A 21,252-nucleotide genomic window follows, 5' to 3' on the forward strand; every position below is an offset into this window, starting at 1 on the left:
TGGGGGTGCTTCTGTGTTGTCTTATAGATTGTAGCTGAGGATGTATTTTGCATTACAGGTGATCAGGAAAGGAGAAGTGAGTTGCTGCTGGATTTGCACTGCTTGCAAGGAGAATGAATTTGTTCAGGATGAATTCACATGTAAAGCCTGTGAGCTTGGCTGGTGGCCGAATGCTGACCTGACAGGTAGGGACGTGTCCCTCCAAACACATTCCCATTTTACAGAGCACATGGAGAATGGTGTTTGATGGAGATTAAGGTGGCAGCATGCGGAGATATTAAAGGTACATACTTAAACACACATCTTAATGCAGTTCAGGGTGAATGTAAAGTGCTATATCTTTTGGCTCAGTTCAACAGCAGTGACAATAAAGATGGCAAAATTTCTACCAAGAAGAAATGATGCAGTCTGTTCTTCCCCTTCAGTTGGCATAAGCATTGATAAAGCTGTTAAAACTACTAATGAACTTAGCAGCATTTGCTGCAATTTTAGCAGTGATTATCACAAGAGCTCAGTGCATCCTTGTCAGATTGACTTGATACTCTTTCTGATCATTCTACCATGCAATTAGTAATACTTTATCTGGGATTTCAGGCCATTCAGTAACTGACTACCAGACTTTCATTTGGTATAAAGATTATTCTCACTGCACCCGCCAGCAAGAGGAACACCAACAAAATGCTAAGAAAGGCTAGCAGAAGAAAGGGAAATAGCTAGAATTGGTCTCCCCTGTGTATATGCTTTGGATGAGTTGTATGCTATGGCATCTTTCTGTTATTTTGTACCTATCAAGGTCAATCTCCACACCTGCTCTGGGCTTTGCAGTAACCGTTACCCCAAGAAAATAGATTTATGCACTGAGAAGCACCACCTTGACCTTGGGGTTTGCTTTGTATCACTGTAAAAGACTACTGGCACCTCTGCCCCATGCCACATCTGCAAATCTTGGCTGCCAGTATTCATCAGGGCATCATTCCTAGTCAGAGAAACAATCTGACTACCTAGCTGAAGATCAAATGTGCAACTTATCACATCTTTGTCCTTTAACATGACTGGCTGGCAACTAGATATTGCTGCAGCATTTGACACATAGACGAAGTACTCAAATGTTGATTAAATAGTTCCAAGAGATACCGTTAAGCTAGTCACTGAAGCCAAGTGAGCTTTCAGAGGATTTATTTTGAGAGGGAAATCTGGCCACTTCTCCAGCTAAAAATACATTATTAATCACAATAAACTGGGATACTTGACCCATTGTCTATCTTGGTTTTCTGTGGGAAAATATGCTATGGCCATGTCCCAGGTATGTGTGTGTTTGTCTATATCCCATACCTCTCACCCCAACCCCCCTCCACCCCCCCCCCCCCCTCTGGTGTGCAACTGAACCTACCTCAAACAGATTTGTCAGGATACAGAAATCTCAGTGATCATTCAGTTCCTTCAAGTTTCATGTAAGCAGGTTGTAGGAAGAGGAGTTCTTGAAAAATACCTTCTGTAAGGGCCCCAATTGTGGAAAAAATTTAAAGCAGATATCCATAGACAACTGGGTTCTGTTAGTCTTGGAGGTTCGCAGAATTGTTTGTATCTACTATTCAGGGAAGAAAACTGGGACTTCTTTTTAATCAATAAGGCAGAACAGGAACATAGTGAGAGATCAATGTGCACTTGCGCGAATATGGTTCAGTGCTACCAGCTGCCCAAAATAGCTCAAAAGGGGGCATGTCAAAATGACAGGCACTGCTGAAAGGAGTTGAGGAAAGCATCAGTGTTGGAAAAAATCTCAGGGGCATGTTGCAATCTATTAACTTTTAATGAAATCAGTAGATGACCTGCTGATTTGTGTTTCTTCTCAGCAAGGAGACTGGACTGCTGCTGTTCTAAAATCACAGTAGCATCAGCCAAATGACAGCATAGCCATCAACTGATTTCCTAGAGAACATCAAAATGGAAGTCTGCTCCTGCACAGCTTCTTCATTCTGTCTTACTGAGAAAAAACTTCTTTTTTTAACCCCTGCAATTCGTTTACTTGAATTGCAGTACAAAGTTGTGAAGAGAAGCTGATGCCATCCTAACCTTTAGGAAAAGGAGATTGAGCTAGATAAACTTCGTGGGAGTCACCATTGGTACCATTTAATTTGTAATTCTCTTTTCTTGCCAGGATTTTGCCCATCAAATATGTTTTTATAGCTTGCTTTTGTGTGTTGTATTCATACCCTGACAGTCACCATAGCATCTAGACATAGACATTAACATCTCACATTTCAGATTGTTTTTCCCTTTGCCTTAAATCTTAAATGCTAAACATGTATGCAGTTTTAGTCCCATTTTCCATTACAGATGGAAGCTCTAAAATCCTTAGTCCCTTTAAGAAACATGAAGCACATACTAACCCATTTCCTAAGACTTGCTTTTCAAGGTGCTCATTCTCTCCATTTGAAATCAGACTCTGTTGCTCAGCAATCCTTTCCTGACATTTTAATTTTATTTTTAAATGTACAATTTTTTTTTTAGATTGCTTCCCCTAAATATGTGTTCAGTGAAGCGGAGTCAGCAGGCACAAAGGATTTCTCACCACAGATGATAAAAACCTGACCTGACAAATAGTCACTAAACCCAGTATCTTAAAGCCTTGTGCCAAGAAGAAGGATATCTTTTATAGTATCAGAATCTAATATAATAAGAATAAATGTCAAGCTAGTAAACCCATTTACATAAATCATCTTAAATAAGCAATAAAACAAGATAGGACAGGAAGTTTTATAGAGTTATTATGAAATGAATCATAAAGGTTTGGGGCCATCAGTTACCTGGGATGTGTTAACAACCTCAGAAAACATCCTGGATTGTCTCACTGGCCTTGCAGTATGAATATAATTTAAAAAAAAAAAAAAAAATTCGATTAGCCTTCTGCTCTAGGAAATGATTCATGGATAAAGTGCTGCAAAAATAGTAGATGAAAGCTACCAAACAGCTTTTTACTAGAAACTTTTAACTATGAAGCTTTTGCCACTAATTCTCTGATTTTTTGAGGTTTGGGTTAGTTGTGGGGTTTGGGGGGGATTTTTGTGTTGTGGGTTTTTTTAAACCTGTAAGTACACCATTTCCTGGGTATCCTCTCCCAGTTTCTACAAGGGCAATGACCCACCTTCACAGGTGCTGACAACCAACAACTAGTTGCTAGTATAAGCAGTGTAGGCAGCTTTTTGCAATGTTTGTAGCATATGTGGCTCTTGGGGCTTGCTTGTGCACAGGAAATACACTTATTTAATGAAACAGATTTCTAAGACCTTACACAGGATAAGCTTAAAGCAATTGATAGGCTTAACTACCATGCTGAATCAGGGCTAAGGCTCTGAAAATACCGTTTAAGATGGAATAATATGAGTATGGCTTGATGTTGCTAGCTTAAAGCCCACGTGGAAACTTAACCCTTCCAGCAACCACAGACTGGCCTCTGGTTTAAGAAGAGATTTGCATGTATTAATCCACAAGCAGGAGCTTCTGATTCTTAGTCTTTTATTAGATCAAAGAAGGAGCCAACTTCCACTCAGGGCTGCTGTGGCCAATGGCCAGAGGTTCCCAATTCTAACAAAAAGCTTTTCCTTCATATTTCACCATAAAAATACTGGTTGGAAGAATGGGATTCCTCACCTATCTGAGTCTTGAACAGACCACTTTGAGCAAAACAGAATTCCTTTTCTTTATAAAATAAGACCTCCAGTTGCACACAGTATCATTTTTATTGTTTTTGATGTTACAGGTACCTGTAACATCATTACATGTAGTTAAGTAGACAGCATTATCTGTAGTTAAGTCAGCCCGGTACTCGTAGAGACAAAGAGTACAGAATTATAAGACATTCTTTCAGTTCATATGACATTGTCAGACATTAAAAGTTCAAGCAGAAATTTTCCATGTCAGGACTTTGCCTCCGGCTGATTTTTTTTAATTTCACAAAAAAACATTTTTTCTTCTTCTGTTTCTCAAAATGAGGTTGCAGTAAAACTGTTCAACCCTGATTCATACCTCTGCTTACTTCTCCTAGATTTGGAAGGAAAGACTTTACATTTTGGTAGAGCTATTGGTTGGTAATTTTGTGCCACCCTGTGGAAGATGCATATTAAATGAGAAAAACTGTGGGCCTTAGAAGCTTTTAGTTCATAGAGATTGGTTTCTGCAGATACACTCCATACTGAGGATGAAGGGGCTGAGCATGACTTGCTCATCACAATATTGGGGCCCTTGCTAAGACTTAACAGCAAAACTGAGAAGAAAAAAATACCTCTCTTACAAGATTGCTGACACCACTGCCTTTTCCCTGCTCTTCTCAGCTGCATCCAACAACCCAGACAGGCAGAGGTGAGGAGCAGCCAGTCCAGGATATGAAAAGCTGGGCCAGCAGTGTTCGTAATGGAGACATCTGGGTGGAGAGGTGACTGGCTAGGAAAATACTGAGCTGGAAGGGGAACTGAGACAGGGATGGTGAGGGACTGGGAGGAAAGATACTTGAGAGGTGGGGGAAAGTCACAAAAGATGAGCTTGATTCCAAGGGAAACTGGAGGAGGACAGAAAGGAGGACAAAAGAGGCCATGGATACTTATCTTGGGATACAGAAACATCTTAAAAGTATTATGGCACTATTAAGTCAAGAAGAGAAATTAGGAAATGCCAGAATGAAGGTTTTCAGCAATTCAGCTTCACAACCATAACATCCTATTAACACAGAGGAGTTTATTTTCTCTGTAATGTTATTGCTGGTGTTACATCTTCAGCACAGTGAGGAAGGTAGCCAGAGACTCCTTTAACTTGAGTGCGGGAGAGAGCAGTTAAGTACCATCTTAAGCAATACCTATGTTTGCACATCTGTAGTAGTCATAAAGGAGAGCCTTTCCAGTTATTTTTTGAAGGCATGCATATTTTGTGGGTTTGACTTTTCCATAAGAATTGAATTACATTATTTAGTAGAAAAACAATGAGCAGAGTGTTTGACAAAATGAGAATAAGGTAATGTTAAGAGAAAAAAAGCAGAAATACACTAAGAAGGTACAGTATCTATGGTGCAGTTCCATTACCACTTTGTATTTATTACCGTTTTTCTGCCCATAGAGCTCTAATTAATTTCTATTATTTATAAAATCACCCTTACAAAAATGTAGCGGGTGAAGTTATAGTGATTTTGATAAAGAATGAAATAAGTTAGTCTGAGAAGGTCAAAAAGCTACCCATTCTGATTTGTAACAATCCTTTCCCTGCTGAAATGAGTTTGTCTGGGTTCTGTTCCCAGCTCTGCCTTTGTTATGCTGGGCTTGTCAGCAGGTATCTCAAGAAAAATTACAAAAAATTTTCCAAATCTCATATCCCTATGTAGCGTCATGATCAAATGTTTGGGACACCCAAAAATGATGGCTGTTTTTTGAACATATTTCACCCAAACTTTTCCACACTGCAGTTCATTCCTTTGTAAAATGGTTTTAACAATTCATGGCACATAGGCATAAGCTAATGTTTGGATTATATTGGGAGCCAGAAAAAAAAGTTCCTCCTTCAAGCAGCTACCTTTCTAACACTGTTTCTTTTCTGTACATTGCAGGCTGTGAACCCATCCCTGTAAAGTACCTCCAGTGGAGCAATATAGAGTCTATTGTGGCTGTGGTCTTCTCCTGCCTGGGCATCCTGGTCACCATGTTTGTCACCCTTATCTTTGTGCTCTACAGGGACACCCCTGTTGTCAAATCCTCCAGCCGGGAGCTCTGCTACATTATCCTTGCTGGCATCTTTCTGGGTTATGTCTGCCCTTTCACCCTTATAGCTAAACCCACCACGACATCCTGCTACCTCCAGCGCCTTCTGGTGGGTCTCTCCTCTGCCATGTGTTATTCTGCCCTTGTGACCAAAACCAACCGCATTGCACGCATCCTGGCAGGCAGCAAAAAGAAGATCTGTACCCGCAAGCCACGTTTCATGAGCGCGTGGGCCCAAGTGGTCATTGCCTCCATTTTGATCAGCGTGCAGCTGACACTGGTGATCACGCTGATCATCCTGGAGCCCCCGATGCCCATCCTCTCCTACCCCAGCATTAAGGAAGTTTACCTTATCTGCAACACCAGCAACCTAGGCGTCGTAGCTCCTGTGGGCTACAATGGACTCCTCATCATGAGCTGCACATACTATGCCTTCAAGACTCGCAATGTGCCTGCCAATTTCAATGAGGCCAAGTACATTGCATTCACCATGTACACCACTTGTATCATCTGGCTGGCCTTTGTGCCTATCTATTTTGGGAGCAACTACAAGATTATCACCACCTGCTTTGCAGTGAGCCTGAGCGTGACAGTGGCGCTGGGGTGCATGTTCACTCCTAAGATGTACATCATCATAGCCAAGCCTGAGAGGAACGTCCGCAGTGCCTTCACCACCTCAGATGTGGTGCGTATGCATGTCGGAGATGGCAAGGCACCTTGCAAGTCCAACACTTTCCTCAACATATTCCGGAGAAAGAAGCCAGGGGCTGGAAATCCAAAGTAAGTGATTGACTGCAGGTACACATCTATCTGTGTATGTCCCTCTTTGCCATAATATCTTGGTTGACCATAGTCTGCTGAATAGTAAGGTATGTAACAGTTTTTCATCTCATGTGTAGCAGAAAAGTGGAAATGATCCTTTAGATGTAAGCCTCAGATGGATATTGACGTGTTGCTTCTTATTTTCTCTCCTGCTCTAAAGGCAGCCCTGTACACAACTCCCTCTACTTCTGGGGCAGGTCAGGCAGTTGGCAGAGTAACCAAGCTCCATTTGCAGCTTGTCCCATCTCTCCGTGCATGTGATGGGGATCTCAAACCCCTATGTGCAATTGCTCTGCATTGTGTTCAAACTGAGGTGCTATTGTTGTCTTTTGGGAAAGGGGACCAGAAATACATGTCTGAGTGGTTGTAAATCACATGTACTTGTCTAAGGCCACTGGGATATGTGCGTGAAACCTGGGGACTGAACATTAGTTTTTATGGTAGTGTTTTGTGACAGTCCTCATGATTGTGATCCAAAAGCACCCTTCATGCTATCCCTATGCTCTACTTAATATTCAGAATTATGAGCAATACTCTTAATCATCATTACTGTAAACTTGTCCATGTTCTCAAACCCAGTATTGGTGTGAAAGTTGAAGAAGTCAACTGATGGTGAAAATGAACTTGCAACCACATCTATTGAAACTGTTATTTTCCTTGCTAATAATTAAAAGCAACGCAGCTGCAGCAGAGGGGGGAGAGAGAACTGTTACTTCAGACAGCATCTCCCTGTGAGCACCTGTCTCTACATTTGCATTTTTTGTCATCTTATTGCTTTTTAATCTTTAAAGAAGTACCATAGGGCTAGACATGAGCTTAGATTATTTTTGTCCCAATTAAAAAGTTATCAAAATAACAAAGAACCAGTGAGGTTTACATTTCTGAGCTTCCTGATAGAATTAAAATTCAGTTAATTTCCAGCTCTTTGGGACCTGTAGGTTTTTTTGAGTCACTCAAGTTGGTTTTGATTCAGTTTGCATAAGAACCATTTTCGTATGTCCTGGAGATGGAAGGGATAAGGATGGAGGTAATACCATAGAAAACACATGCTGTGATCAATTTTGCCTTTATGCTACTTCAATACTTTTTATTTTGTTGCCAGACAGACTGTCGGAACAGAAGGGAACGGAGACATAAGTAACTGAAATACACAGCTCAGTGTGCCACGGAGGCCATGATAAGACCGCCAGCTCCAGAGCTAGACAGAGAGGGAGCTGGGAGCGGCAGGCAGCCCTGGGACCTCCCATGCAGGGACATGGCCAAAAATCTCTGTAGTGCGAGAGCTTGAATTCCATGCAAATAGAAAGATGGAGCCTGATCCAGCTTCCTCTGACTCTATGGAAGTTGGATGGGCTCTTACATGTCTGTAAGAAACTAGTGTGGTGTCTCTGCAGCGTGGTCTCTGGCTAACGCTGTTGGTATCTTTAAGATGATGTCTGACAAAAAAAAGGACTATTGCGTATTTTAGATCATGAGAAATTTAATAATTAATTCTTTGTTGTGCTTACTGTTCGTCCACTTTCACCAAAAAAATTGTACTTTAAAAGATCCAAATGCAATATATTTAGAATACAGTTCATAATAAGAGAAAATACTTCATCCTGTTCAAAAAATGAGCTTCACCCCCAGCATTGTCACCTTAAAAATCAACAGGGCTTACCTGAGCTTTTTAGCAATTTGTTTGTTGCATAATTTTAATAAGATTTTCTTGACCTCTCTGTTGAGCCTGTGTGAGTGGTATGAAGCAAAAATGCCCTACAGAGTTTTAAGGTGCTCTTCTAAACCAAAAGCTCAACACCTAGTTAATATGCTTTTTTGTGTCAGGTCAAACCTCCAGATCTTTTATACAGCAAAATCCCAACTTCTGACCTAAACCTCTTGTGCAGTTACTGCTATGTTCTTCACCTAAACCAGCACAGATGTGGAGGTATGCTAGGCTTGCTGATGGAGAACGACAGCATACCTCTCTCTACATGGGCATGAAGAACTGAAAGTAGAGTAGTATACAAACACGCAGCTTTGGAAATAAAGTCACAAGACAACACAAAAAGCCATTTCAGGGCTTTGGAGGGTATTTTAGCTCCTAGCAGAGTCCATTGCAAAGCTTGTGAGGACATTGCGCTGGCACGGATAAAGAAGTGTGAGTCACTGAGGAAACCAAGAAGGAAAAAATAGAACTTGGTGGAGCCTCTGAAGCACCTAGATAACTCAGATGTGTAGTCAGGTCCTTCCTGAAACAGGACTTGAAACTACTGGAACATGCTTAATGTCCACAGAAATTGTCTCCAGGCTGATTTTCAATGTTTTTTTCATTTCCTATCAAAATCTGGGATTTATTTGCCAGTTTTTCAGTAATTCAGATCCTGAGTATGTTGCTCTGCTTCTTGATTCTATAATTGTCCCTCCCTATGGCCACATTTTTCTGTCTGTAAGTGGCCAGCACTGCTTCACTCGAAAGATTTCTTTTCCAGCTGTCTTACAACGACTTTCCATCCATTTTCTTGTCATCTCTCCTCTCTCTTCCTAGCTTGTTTTTCTTTTTCTATTTTTCAATTTTCATCTCTCTTTTCCTGTCTGCATCAAACCTCTCTTCTGCTAATCCAGTGAATTCCATTTCGTAAACAGAAAAGTGGCATCCATCTAAATTAAATTGGTGTGCAGATATAAAGTTAAATTGAGTTAGTTTTAAAAATGGAAACTAGTTTGCATTTACAAGGGCAAGTCAAACTTGTATAAGCCTTGATAAAGCGCTCACATACAATGTTGTGCTGTTAGTTTAACTAGTATAGCTTGGGGACTAAAGTAAGCCAATCCACTCTTCCTTTCTCCTTCCTAAAGTAGAGCAAAAGAATTAACCAGGGAAGTCTATTAACACAGGATCTATTAGTCAATTCAAAACCTTCAGCTACATCTGGTACTGATACAGAGGTCAGAAGATCCTCTTGAAAAATGGCCGTCTCAACTGCATTACCAACAGAGTTTCAATGAAAATAAATTGTTTAGTAACACTGGTCTTCACTTAAATAACACAGCACGCTGCCTTTACCGATCTCTTGCACTCTAAAGATGTTATGTGCAATCATGAGGGTTTGAATTCTATCTTATTCAGTGGAACTAAACTATGAGCAATTACAGCCAACACTGTTTTAAATAGAGCTGGTTGGGAACTCTCCAGTGGAATATGTTTTCCATGAGAAAATTCTGGCCTCTCAAAATGTTTCATAGAATTGGGCTTTGATGGAAGGGATCCTCTCTGGGCCAGGGGCACTTTCTTTTTTTCCCACAGAGGGATGAAGGCATTGGGAAAGTGTGAGGGAACTTTACCCCAACAACCATTAGTTAAGGCACTCACTTAGGTTAAGAGCATCTCCTTCACTTCGCAGGTGAATGCCCTATAACTGGACTACGCACCGTTCTAGGGCAAGCCTCCTCCTTTCTCTCTGTTCTTGACCAGCAATGTGTCCTGGAAGAGAGAAAAAAATCCTGATGTGAACCCTAGAGAAATACTTTATATTATTCCATGAGAGAACTTGAATCAGGGTCTGTGAGATCCCTCGTGACTGCTTCAGTACCGAGCTACTGTCAGTCTCTCCCTCTTGTCAAATCAATATTTAAATATTTATACAAAATGGAACAGTTCCATCAGGAGAGATTGAGAGAGAGTGATATCTGCTGCTTTTATTGAAACTTTGGGGGGACATTTATTGTTAGAGTTTGCTGCTTGATGACATTATGAGATCCTGGCTGTACAGGATGAAGACATAGCAGCATTTTTAGGGAGCCTTTTCAATGTGGTGGTTTTTTTCCAACTGTAATATTGTAACTTTTGGATATGGATCTTGTTATGATCATTAGCTTTGTTCTTGATCACAAATGTTACTTTGGTCTACGAGGGTCAATCAGCATGAAGAGCAGCACTCCTGTACAATGCCTGTGCAATTGCTTCCCTGAGGAAGCAATGTTCCTTTCTGTACTACGTGGAGAAAAAATAACCAGAGACATTGAAGATTCTGTTCTTGAGAAGGGTTCAGGAAACACCTTCTCCAACCATTGCTTCAAATAGACCCTATTCAATGTGCAAGAAGCTGGAGCCAGGCCTGCAGCCTGCAGGTCTGTTGTGTTGCTTTTCTATAGTCCACACGCATAATTCAAATAATGCTTGAGCCAGGCAGCAAGGCTCACCTATTCTCCCACACCCCACTCCCACTTCTTGCAGGCTGCAGTGGCATGAGAAGAATCAGTGTTGCAGAGGGGACCACAGGGGATAAGTTCGTTGTGCATCTTTGGGTAATGAGCTCCAGGTTTGGCGGTGATGCTTAGCTGCTGCCTTAGACTTCATGTATAAATAACTTTAAATTTATGGTTGAGACCCCAGGTCTGAACACCATTTTAGTGCATTTTCAATCAGAGCAGGTAAGGATTTAGTTGTCAACATAAGCTGTGTAGCAAAATTTGAGTTAATGAAAAGGCCAACAGCAAGACTTACTGAGTGGCCAGGACTCCACATCAGTGCGCAAGCTACCTGCTTTCCCCCTTGTAATATATTTGCATTCAGTTATTTTCCCCCCAGCTCTCTGCCCTCAGAAATGAATGACTGTTTTTAAATATTTCCAAACATGTACATTTTATTTATCTTTTTAACATGTTTTGGCAGGCCATGCCTCTAGGCTGCTCTCACAGGCATCCACTCTAAGCAGTGTCCAGGCAGTCACCTGGACCAAGGATCTCTCAAAATGGCTTTTTTTACCCCAATAAAAAGGGTTGGGCAATCCAACACCCCCTAGTATGTTCTCCCTGCTTCCTTTACAGGAGTCTGATCCTGTTCTTCACCCTCTCTCCCACTGTACTGGGTCCCTATATACAGCTTTTTAGCTGGGAATCAGGTTTCTCAGTTACCTCTAGCAACATGTGTCTGTTCCCTTACCAAGGCTTAAGGAACCATCTGCTTTTTTGTCTTGCCAGTTATAAAATTATCTCCAGGTATTCTTAAGTTACTCTTTCTCTTTAAACTGACTTGCTGAGTTGACATTTCATCTTGAGCAGGCTGTGCTGACACGCCGTGTTTTTGTGGTACTCATTTCTCTTGGCGACTCACAGTCCACAAAGGCTTTTGGGGTCCTCAGTGCCTTCATTTTCAAAGCCTCCCACAGACACGCAGTGAGGGGAATCTTAGCATAAGTACGTCCAGAAGGCAGGACATTTTGTTTCACTGTTTTTTCATGGTGGTGGGAGGAGGCAAATGCACAGTGCAGCATGGCAAGAGTTGGAGCTTCCAAAAACAGAGAGTAAATGTGCAGCATGTTCAGTTCCAGTCATACAAATGCAGACCTTTTACAGCCTCTCACGTGATCCAACTTGAGTGCCTCATCATAGGAAGAGATGTTCAGGCATATTCCCTCTTCTCGCTCTCATGTTACTACTCCATGCAGTCAATATGCTATCTTTAAGCAGGGGGTTATGGAGGCAAGGGGGGAGGGGAGAGAAGTGTGAACAGGAGACATGGAAACACTTCTAATGTAAGTAAGAACAATGGCTTTTGTCCTGACCTCTGCAGGTTAAAGTGTGTGAAATGGAACAAAACCAATCTCAACCTGGAACAGCTGCACAGGGAATATTTCACTCTGTCTGGCTAAAATGCATCAAAAGATATGAAACAGGAAGATTTAGTGGAAAGTGCAAGGAGGATTAATAATAACTGGTCACCATTGTACCTTCTCCTATAAAAGAGAATATATTGTTAAACTCCTGTACTTCAGGACACAAGCCCAATCCGAGAAGTCTACAATATATTTAAGTATTATCTGTCATCCTAAATTGTGTCACCTAGCCTGCAGCATGTAAGAATCATCTTTAAATGCTTGTTGTACAGATTGCTGTCTGGTGTAGTTTTATCTTCTTACAGCATTGCCAAACCAGTATAGAGACAATCGCTGAATCTAATAGGAAATGGTAGGCTAGCTTGCTTTGCAATTTAGAAAATTGATGCAGTGCGTAAACTTCTCATGTCCCGTAGTCGCATTGCATACACAATAAGACAGCCCTTTATTCTTACCGTTACAGACCTTGGAAAATACCAAATTCTGAGGCACTTTCAAGCAGTCCTTTAAACCTGCTGGGCCTGCACAGCTGTCCTGCTGAGGATTACCCCAGAGGGGAAGGTGCATTACAGAATAGAATTTTGAAACAGCAGAAAGGTTGTAAGTGCCTGCAAGTGGGAATTAATACAAAGATTAAAAAAAAAAAAAGATACTGGGAAAAATTATACAGGACAGGTTAGGTTGTTTATTTAAATGATTTATTTGTCGTATGTGTGCTCTCTCCAGCAACCTAGCAATAAAATGTTGATGTCCAGGCCCTCTTTTCAGTGCTGACTCTGTAGAGCAGTGGCACCATGGGGTGTAGAGTGCTGTGCTGGTCTGTGGCTGTGTGGGTCTCGGCTCCCTGGCAGGGCACGGGGCTCCACAACCACAGGGCATTTGGTTCCCTGTTGCATCCCACCCAGGGCATATCACGGAGGAGTCTGCTTCCTTCACAGTGCAGACGGAGCTGTGGCAGCTCTGGCGTGGTTCCCTGGTGCCACAGCTGTCACAGGCAAGACAGGTGGCACCCTGCTCTGGCCCGACTCATCTCCCCATCGCAGAGCTCCCTGGCGTTTGCCTAGCTTCTGTATGCAGTGTAGTCCTTCACCATTTTCTGAGGTTGCAGTGCATTTTTGGGAAAGCATCTTGTATGCCCACAGAGACAGTTGAAGATTTTAATGCCAAACATATCTCTCTCAGCGGCTGGTATATTTGCTGGCTTTGCTGGGCTATTTACCGGGCTTAAGCCATTAATGATTGTGTAGACACATAGCACTGTGACAGGTAACAGCTCTTACTCGGTTCTCTCGTGTATGTGATGTGAATTTCAAATAAGAAAATCCAACAAACTCAGTCAAGCTGTTCAGTTCTTGTCAGTATAGTGATTAAAGTGAATATTTAAAACTCCCCAAAGACAATTACATGTTTCCAAAGGGACTCCTACAATTGATGTTAAAGAATTGGAAAGAAACACAAATAAGGGAGTCTGAAACTTAATAATCCAAGAGCAATCTCTTCTAGCCCTGCTGCAGGGTTGTCCATTGAATTTGAGCTATGTAGTTATATCTGATATTGTCTTTTTAGCCTTAAATTTGCATTCACTTTAATAGATACTATGTAGTTCTGTCCCATGCATCTGAAAACGCACAGAATAGGTGACAAATAAATCTGAGATGTCACTTCCACACTTACATTCTTTCTAGTGATGTAAATGAACACTAAAAATCATATTTATTTAAAAACCAGGCATGGTAAATGTGTATTCCAAATTGTATACCAAATTGTGTATCTGTGTATATATGTGCAGCATAACCAGTCTGGAGATAGAGAATTTACTTTTTCTATCTAATGAGAAATAAGGGGCAAGGCTGCATAAAGCACTGTAAGTTTTCCTTGCAAATTATCCCAGCTAAAGGGAGTCCCAGCACATGCATAACAAATCACATGTTACTCCTAGGGCAAGCTGAGGAGAAGGGGCAGGGACAGATACACAATATGGTTGGGACAATTGTCGTTAAGTACAAGCCAAGAGATCTGGCAGTTTAGCCTTATTCCTCTGGGTTTTCCTCTCTGACCAAACAGAGGCTGCCTGAGACTACGTTTAAGAGAAATAAATAAGAAAAGCAATGAGGTTCTGCAGTGGCCTCCCAGTAAGAGCAGTGGGGATAAACCCCCCTCAGGCAAAACCCCAGTTATACTGCATTAGTTTACAGGGCACAGTACCTGCATCTGGGCTCCCATCCAGAGTTCTGCTTCTTTGTCACCAGTCACAGCCACATTTTATTTGGATGGTCCCTTTAGGTGAAAGGGCTGTTGTGTAAGGTTTTATGTAATTTCCTCCCTTTCTCAGAAGTTGCCAGTCCAGGGCAGTTTTGATACTTTCTTTTCATGGACATTCACAACTCCGTTCTCTCAAGGGATTTGGCAGCACATAAACCCAAGGAATGGTCTCTGAGTGCTCCCTGGTACTTACCAAAGGACTCTTGGAGAACTTCGCTTCACAACTCCTTCTCTTGTTTTGCTTCTGTCAAGATGCTGAATCATGAAATGCTGTTTTACTTACAGGCACTGCTGTACCACCAGGCAGCTTTGTATAATGAATCTCAATACTTAAATGCATTGATGCATAGATACACAATCACATCAGAGAGGAGCTTTACAGTTATGTACCACAGTCTCTGCTTCCTGACTGAAGGGAAGCAAAGGCAATACTACAGAAATCCCAGGGAAGGCTAGTATCTTTCTTGGCATAAAACACAGGAATAAGGACATCACTTGTAATTTAATTTCTTGCTTGACTGGATCAGTTATTACATTTCCTTGTATTTTTGTATTTGTATATATTATTTATTGAATTTTTATTCTGAAAGGTAGTCATAACAATCCAGTTAGGATGCTACAAAAATACACCAGCTCAACAGTGAGTGATACAAACAACTGCGTTTGCATGTAGGTATAAGCAAATTATGTTTATCTGCTTAGCACCATAATCTCACACTGTTTTGGTTGGAATTGTCTCTGTGAGAAAAATAAGGAAGAAATCTTCTCCTTTTAAGAGTTTAAGGTAAATAAATAGGTATCCAGATAAATAGGCATCCAGATAGGCACCTAGAAACCTGGCTATTTCCCTATATTACATATAGAAGTTAGACTCCAACTCTCATAAGCACATACTTAGGAAAAAAAACCCAGCACACCATATATATATGGGGGAGTGGTCTGAAATATAATTTTAAAATGCATAACAGCCATTTGTTTATTTAATTCAGCATTTTAAAATGGAAATGGAATAAAGAACTAAAATACAAGTCTCCTAGAGGGTACTTTAAGATTTTTTTAAGTCAAGAATGCATTTTAACTCCTCCCTGTCCTCAAAGGTGTGATGTTTCAGCTCTGTGCCTGAGTTATTCACCTCCCCTCAGCAGAAGCAAACAGAGCTGTGATATTTCATGAACACATGATACTTCATGTACAAATAGTTGGTAGAATAAATACACAGGATATTCTGCAAGTGTTTATTCTGCAGGGATCTCTGAGCCACCTTCTGATTCCACACATCTTTGAGCTAATTTAGAGGTGAACAAAATGTGGGTACTGAAGGATATCTGGATCTCTGATATTCTCTATATAAGGATAAGGCTATAAAACAGCACAAGCACTATACACATCTATATAGAGTTAATACAGGGGTTTGGTTTTTCCTTCAAATTAAGATGTAGTCTGAAAAATATTCTTGATTCATCCCAGCAATTCAGTGCAAAGTTACTAAGGTGAAATGCAGAACTACTGCTAATTTATTTAATCCTTTTCCATGCTTAGGGACACACAAGCACATAAGAGCCCAAGAACAGGACAGCAGTCTTGGATGTCACCTCTTTCACTGATGTGAAAGGCATCTCACATTCTGGCTTGTCCACTGAGCTTAGCCCTGCCTGCAATGAGCACTCCCTTTTGCTCAGGGATGCCCCAGAAAACAAAACACTGCAAGTCAAACTGCAGATGCTGCAAACACATGCTGACAGAGCACCTGATTTTTAGCAAGACTCTGTAATTCATAGGCGAATCACACCCCCAGAGAAAGAAGATGGTCCATCTCTGTTACGAGACTGTAGGCATGTATGGTTTTCCATCCTGTTAGAAATTAAATTGTCTGAGCAGGGTTTTATCCTGACAGTGTTAGTCTCAGTCCAGTATTGCTCTATGTTTCATTAGAGAAATACCTTGGAAGCCCTTGGTGAATTACACTAGCACATATGTTTTGTTTGGTGTGGGAAGAGGCCCTCACATTGCTCTGTCAGTTCACAGAATCACAGAATCACTAAGGTTGGAAAAGACCTGTAAGATCATTAAGTCCAACCATCAACTAACACCACCATGTCCATTAAATCATGTCCCACAATGCCTCGTCCACACGTTCCTTGAACACCTCCAGTGACGGTGACTCCACCACCTCCCTGGGCAGCTTATTCCAGTGTGTCACCACTCTCTCAGTACAGAAATTTTTCCTAATATCCAGCCTGAACCTACCTTAGCGCAACTTGAGGCCATTTCCTCTTGTCCTGTCGCTAGTCACTTGGGAGAAGAGACCAACACCCACCTCTCTGCAACCCCCTTTCAGGTAGTTGTAGAGAGCGATAAGGTCTCCCCTCAGCCTCCTCTTCTCCAGACTGAACAACCCCAGTTCCCTCAGCCGCTCCTCATAAGACTTGTGCTCCAGACCCCTCACCAGCTTCGTCGCCCTTCTCTGGACACTCCAGCATCTCAATGTTCTTCTTGTAGTGAGGGGCCGAAAACTGAACACAGTATTCGAGTAATGTGTTTCAAAGCAAATTTGTCAGGATGATGCCTGCTGTCAGGAAGGCACAAAGACCTGACTATTCTGACTTATATCATCACTGTAATTTGGGAATGCTCTCCACAGTTCTTACCTATCCTAAGGAAGGATTTGAAAAAATTTCTCGCCAGCAGTAGCTCAGGTTAGCTCCTCCCCCCCGACTATTTGTGCTCCTAGAGCTGGGAGTATTTTTGACAATGGGATTTTTACTGAACTTTGGAAACAGAAGTCAAGCAGTTTCAGCTTACATATGCCTCAACAGCATGAACCACTGCTGACTGCACTAGCCTTTGTGAAACCACAGCCTGCACACCTTTGTGCCTTACCATCATCAGCAGCTGAGTTCCAGTTATTACAGGGACAGGACAAGAACACTAGTCAGGCACCTGCACAAGCCCATTTTTCTTAAAATACCCCAAAATTCAGGCACATTCACTTACAAACACCTGTACTACCTCCTACAACATTTAATGCCATCCTAATTTTTCCATTTTTCAGACTACTTTCCTAGAACACAGAAGAAGATGCAGAGACTGGTGCTGGATACGATGTGTGGCAAAGCAGAAGCTAACTTCTGGTGCACTACTCAGTCCAAAATCTGGACGTAGTCTTTGCTAAACACCTCTCCCACAGATACTTGTAATGAAGCAACTTTCTTTCTTGTCTTTATTTTTGTCTATGGTGATTTAAGAGTTTGTAAAGGGAAGAGTGAGGAATTTCAAAATCTTCGTCTTTGCTTCCTGCTTGACTTTGATTTTTTTTTAGCTAGTATGGTTTGAAGCTTTTTTCACTGGTCTTCTGATACTGTTTTCCACCTGTCCCAAATGCACTGAGTACCATTCACACCCAGAGCAGAGATCTGACCACATTCTCCCCTGTTCTTCCAGTTCTTTGCTCTGTGCCCCAAGGACTCGGAATGGGCAAAATCAGCATTGCCAGATCTTTGTTTGGGGTTTCCAGACCCAGGTCTGGAATTCTGCAGAACAGACTATGACAGATTTAATGTCCACACAGAAGACATCCACTGTCAAAGAGTCACTAAAAATCATGGCTAACGACAGAAGTTATGTTCTCTGCGTTGCCAGAGTGGTTATGCCAGTGCGACAATCACTTTAAGTGTGGGTTGAAAAGGAAAGTATATTGTATCAATAGAACATCTGCCTCCACACTAAAGTTGTTAAAGACTATTTAATTTTGAAATAACAAGTCAGCTAATTCTTCAGAGCATATATGTGCTCTGGCATTCAGCCTCCCACGCCTGACAAGCATAGGTTAAAAGGCATTATCACTGTAAACAGCAAAAAATTGTGCAGGCTAGAAGTAATCACACAATTTGTCACTTTAAAGCCCACTTGAAAACGAAAAGCTCCAGGTTTCTTATTACTGCATTATAAACAATTTACCATTTCTAGCTTAGTGGTTCAGTTATCTCTTCTTAAGCTGTTCCCCTTCTCTGCTCTGTGGTTGTTCTTTTGTGGCGTGCAGGATATGTTTTTCTTCCACCCTGTAAAATTAACCTTACAGAGAGAAAAAAAAGAAAAAAAGTGAATTCTTGTCTGCTGGATTGTCCCTGAGCCAGATCTCAAGGTCAGATAAACATTAATGTCAGCACCAGAGAAGCTGTCCCTGCTGCCCCTGGTTTGGGGAACAGGGGTGAGAGTTGTCCCTTTCAGCAGCAAATCATTAGATTATCTCAGCTTTGTTGCAGCACCACAGCTGGAGATGTCAAGGCTGATCTTAAACTCTAGCAAAACAAGTGCCTCTGATCTGATTCTCGCAGCTCCTCACTAGTAGATGGTTTGCTGGTGTTTGCAGTTTCAGTCTGATCTGTCCCAAGTATCCCCAGAGAATCACAGGCTCAGTTTAAATGCCCATCTGCAAGCCACCTTCTGGCTTGTATACCCTCTTTCTCTTTATTCAGCATGGTGTTTGCAAACTATTAATCTTTCCTCATCCTTAGTGTGTTAAAGCCAGGAAATTCTGCTCTTGTTGCTTTCTTATTTCAAGCTCTTGTTAGTCTTCCCCTCTACTTCCATGGAAAAATGTCTTTTTATTTTCTCTTCTAGCCAATTATTTTCATGGCACAAGCTGGATCATTTCAGATAGTTCAGTTCAGCCCGTTTTGGCTGGCTTGCAAGCCTTGCATTCCCAGATCAAGCATTGTCTGGAAATTGGGACTTACTCCACATCATTACTCATTTTTTTGCATCCCAAAGTTCCCAAACCAGCCAACTAACCAGCCAGCCAGCAGCAAAATACCCAAAAAACAACCAAACAACAACAAAAAAGCAAATCCCAGAGACTGGGAGGATTATCTACCTTGAGCAGACTGACAAGGACTGACAAGGGGCCACGCTTGAAAGCGTACCTGCAGCAGCACAGATGACTGCAAAAAATGCCCAGCGAGCAGATTAAGCGTGTGAGTGGTGTTAACCCCGCCGAGCCGTGGGCTGCGAGGGCTGGGCCAGCCGGCGCTAACCCGCACTGCCACCAGCTCTCGCGCGTGCCCCAAGTAGCAGGTTAACGCTGTGAGCATGCAAGGGCAACCCAGCAGCTCTGCAAGGGTCCTCGGGAGCTCGCGTGTGCGCAGCGTGGGCTGAAGGGCATGTAGTGGGAGCTCACATGGGTGCGTAGTGGGGGCTCACATGTGTATGCAGTGGGAGCTCACGCGTGTGGGCAGTACAGGCTCCCGTGGAGTGCAAATCCCCAGGGATCTCTGTACTCACCACTCAGTGAGCAGTCCTTTCTCCTTTACCTTCTCATATTCTCTGAAACCTAAGTTATACACATTCTTTAATCCTTAGGGTTATGTAAGTTATCTCAAAAATATCTCCTGCCACCATTCTGGACAGCCCGCGGCTACTTTGGGCTATCATAGCCTGTAAATCCACAAATCCACAAATGCTTTAAGCTGCCCTAAGCCAGAAATGACACTCAAAGCCTTCCCTTACCCTGTGCTGTCCCTTCACTTAGGCAGGGACAAGAGCCTGGATGGCCATGCTGTGAACTGGAGTGAGGAACTGATAATTTTTTTTTTTCCTTTCTTTTTCTGGCTTAGCTGTGACCCAGATTAGTTGTCCCTATCATTCCCTGCCAGTTGATTGAGCAATTGCACCAAGGGTTGTGCTGGGGCAGAGGGGCTGGTGGAGCAGCAGGAGGGAGCAGCTGGGGAGGGCTGGAGAGCTCCCCTGGGCGCACAGCTGGCTCCCGCTGGCCTGGGGTGACCTGAAGTGCAGGCTCAGCTCTGTCTCCACCAGGCAGCTCAGTGCTTGGTCTTTCTGGGCATCCTACTGGGACTATGTTCTCCTTGGTGACTATGACCCTTCTGTCCTCTTCGGCAGATGCTCACACCTTGACAGAGAGGTTGTGTTGTGAAATCCCTCCTGCTTCTCTGTCCTCCATGAGTGATAATCATCTGTATGTCTCACTCTGCCTGGCAAGTGTGAATGACCCTATAACCTCCCTCCTACTTGCAGTGATCTTTGCTCCACAGCCTTTAATGATTTCTTTCTCTCCAAAAACTGCCACTGTGCCATTGATTAGCATAATCAAGTTAAAACTCAGAGCAATTATTTCCAACCATCACTTAGCTTGAAATTCAGGACTTGTGTTTTAAAAATGAATTTGTACTGAAAACCTGTCCATCTTCCCAACTTTATCTATTGGCTTAATGAAATATATCACAGAAATCTTCTATCAGATCCTGGCTCATACAAAAGGTATTGAAAATTCAGCGCCTTTTCCTACAGGAAAAGGACATGGCCTTGCTTTTTTTTAATGTATGTATCTTTTGATCCAGCCATGACAACCATACATAAAACCTGACCTTTCAAGGACACAAACATCAGAAGATGAACATGCTTCTGCCTAGGAAGATGCTAGATTTAGAGAGGCAAGAGGATTTGGGATGAGTGTTTAGTTGAGCACTTTCCTTATCTGGTTCTACATACCAAGTGTGCTTACCTCCCCAGTCACCTTGCAGACTGCTAGAGGGTCAAGGAAGTGAAAAGCAGGCTAGAAAGCTTGTGGTGTTGCTGAGCTCTCACTTGGGAGTGCGGAGGGCACTCAGTCTGAATGCTGGAGCAGGAACTACTCTAGGATGCGATGGCAGTGTGCCACAGGGCACATGGCACAAGGCTTCTCCTTTCCTGTATTAAAGCTAGGGGTTATACATAAGTTCTTAAAAACTAGGGGATGATTCAGGGCTATCACTCTAAGTATCAGCATGATGCCGTCATCACTTCTCTTGAATTTCCTCCCCACCTTGCTTTCTTCC

The 21,252-nt window shown here is 42.3% G+C and overlaps 1 protein-coding gene across 3 annotated transcripts in view; it reads left to right on the plus strand.

Moving 5' to 3' along the window:
- Positions 1-21,252, plus strand: part of GRM1 (glutamate metabotropic receptor 1) — a 192,018-nt gene that overhangs the window by 156,587 nt on the left and 14,179 nt on the right. For all 3 annotated transcript variants that reach the window (XM_059828794.1, XM_059828801.1, XM_059828808.1), the window contains exons 6-7: positions 59-185; positions 5,591-6,521. In XM_059828794.1, the coding sequence (XP_059684777.1) occupies positions 59-185; positions 5,591-6,521 (1,058 nt within the window). The remainder of the gene's footprint in view (positions 1-58; positions 186-5,590; positions 6,522-21,252) is intronic.

The sequence above is a fragment of the Gavia stellata genome, chromosome 2 (assembly GCF_030936135.1).
Source record: "Gavia stellata isolate bGavSte3 chromosome 2, bGavSte3.hap2, whole genome shotgun sequence".
Classification (NCBI taxonomy): Eukaryota; Metazoa; Chordata; class Aves; order Gaviiformes; family Gaviidae; genus Gavia; species Gavia stellata.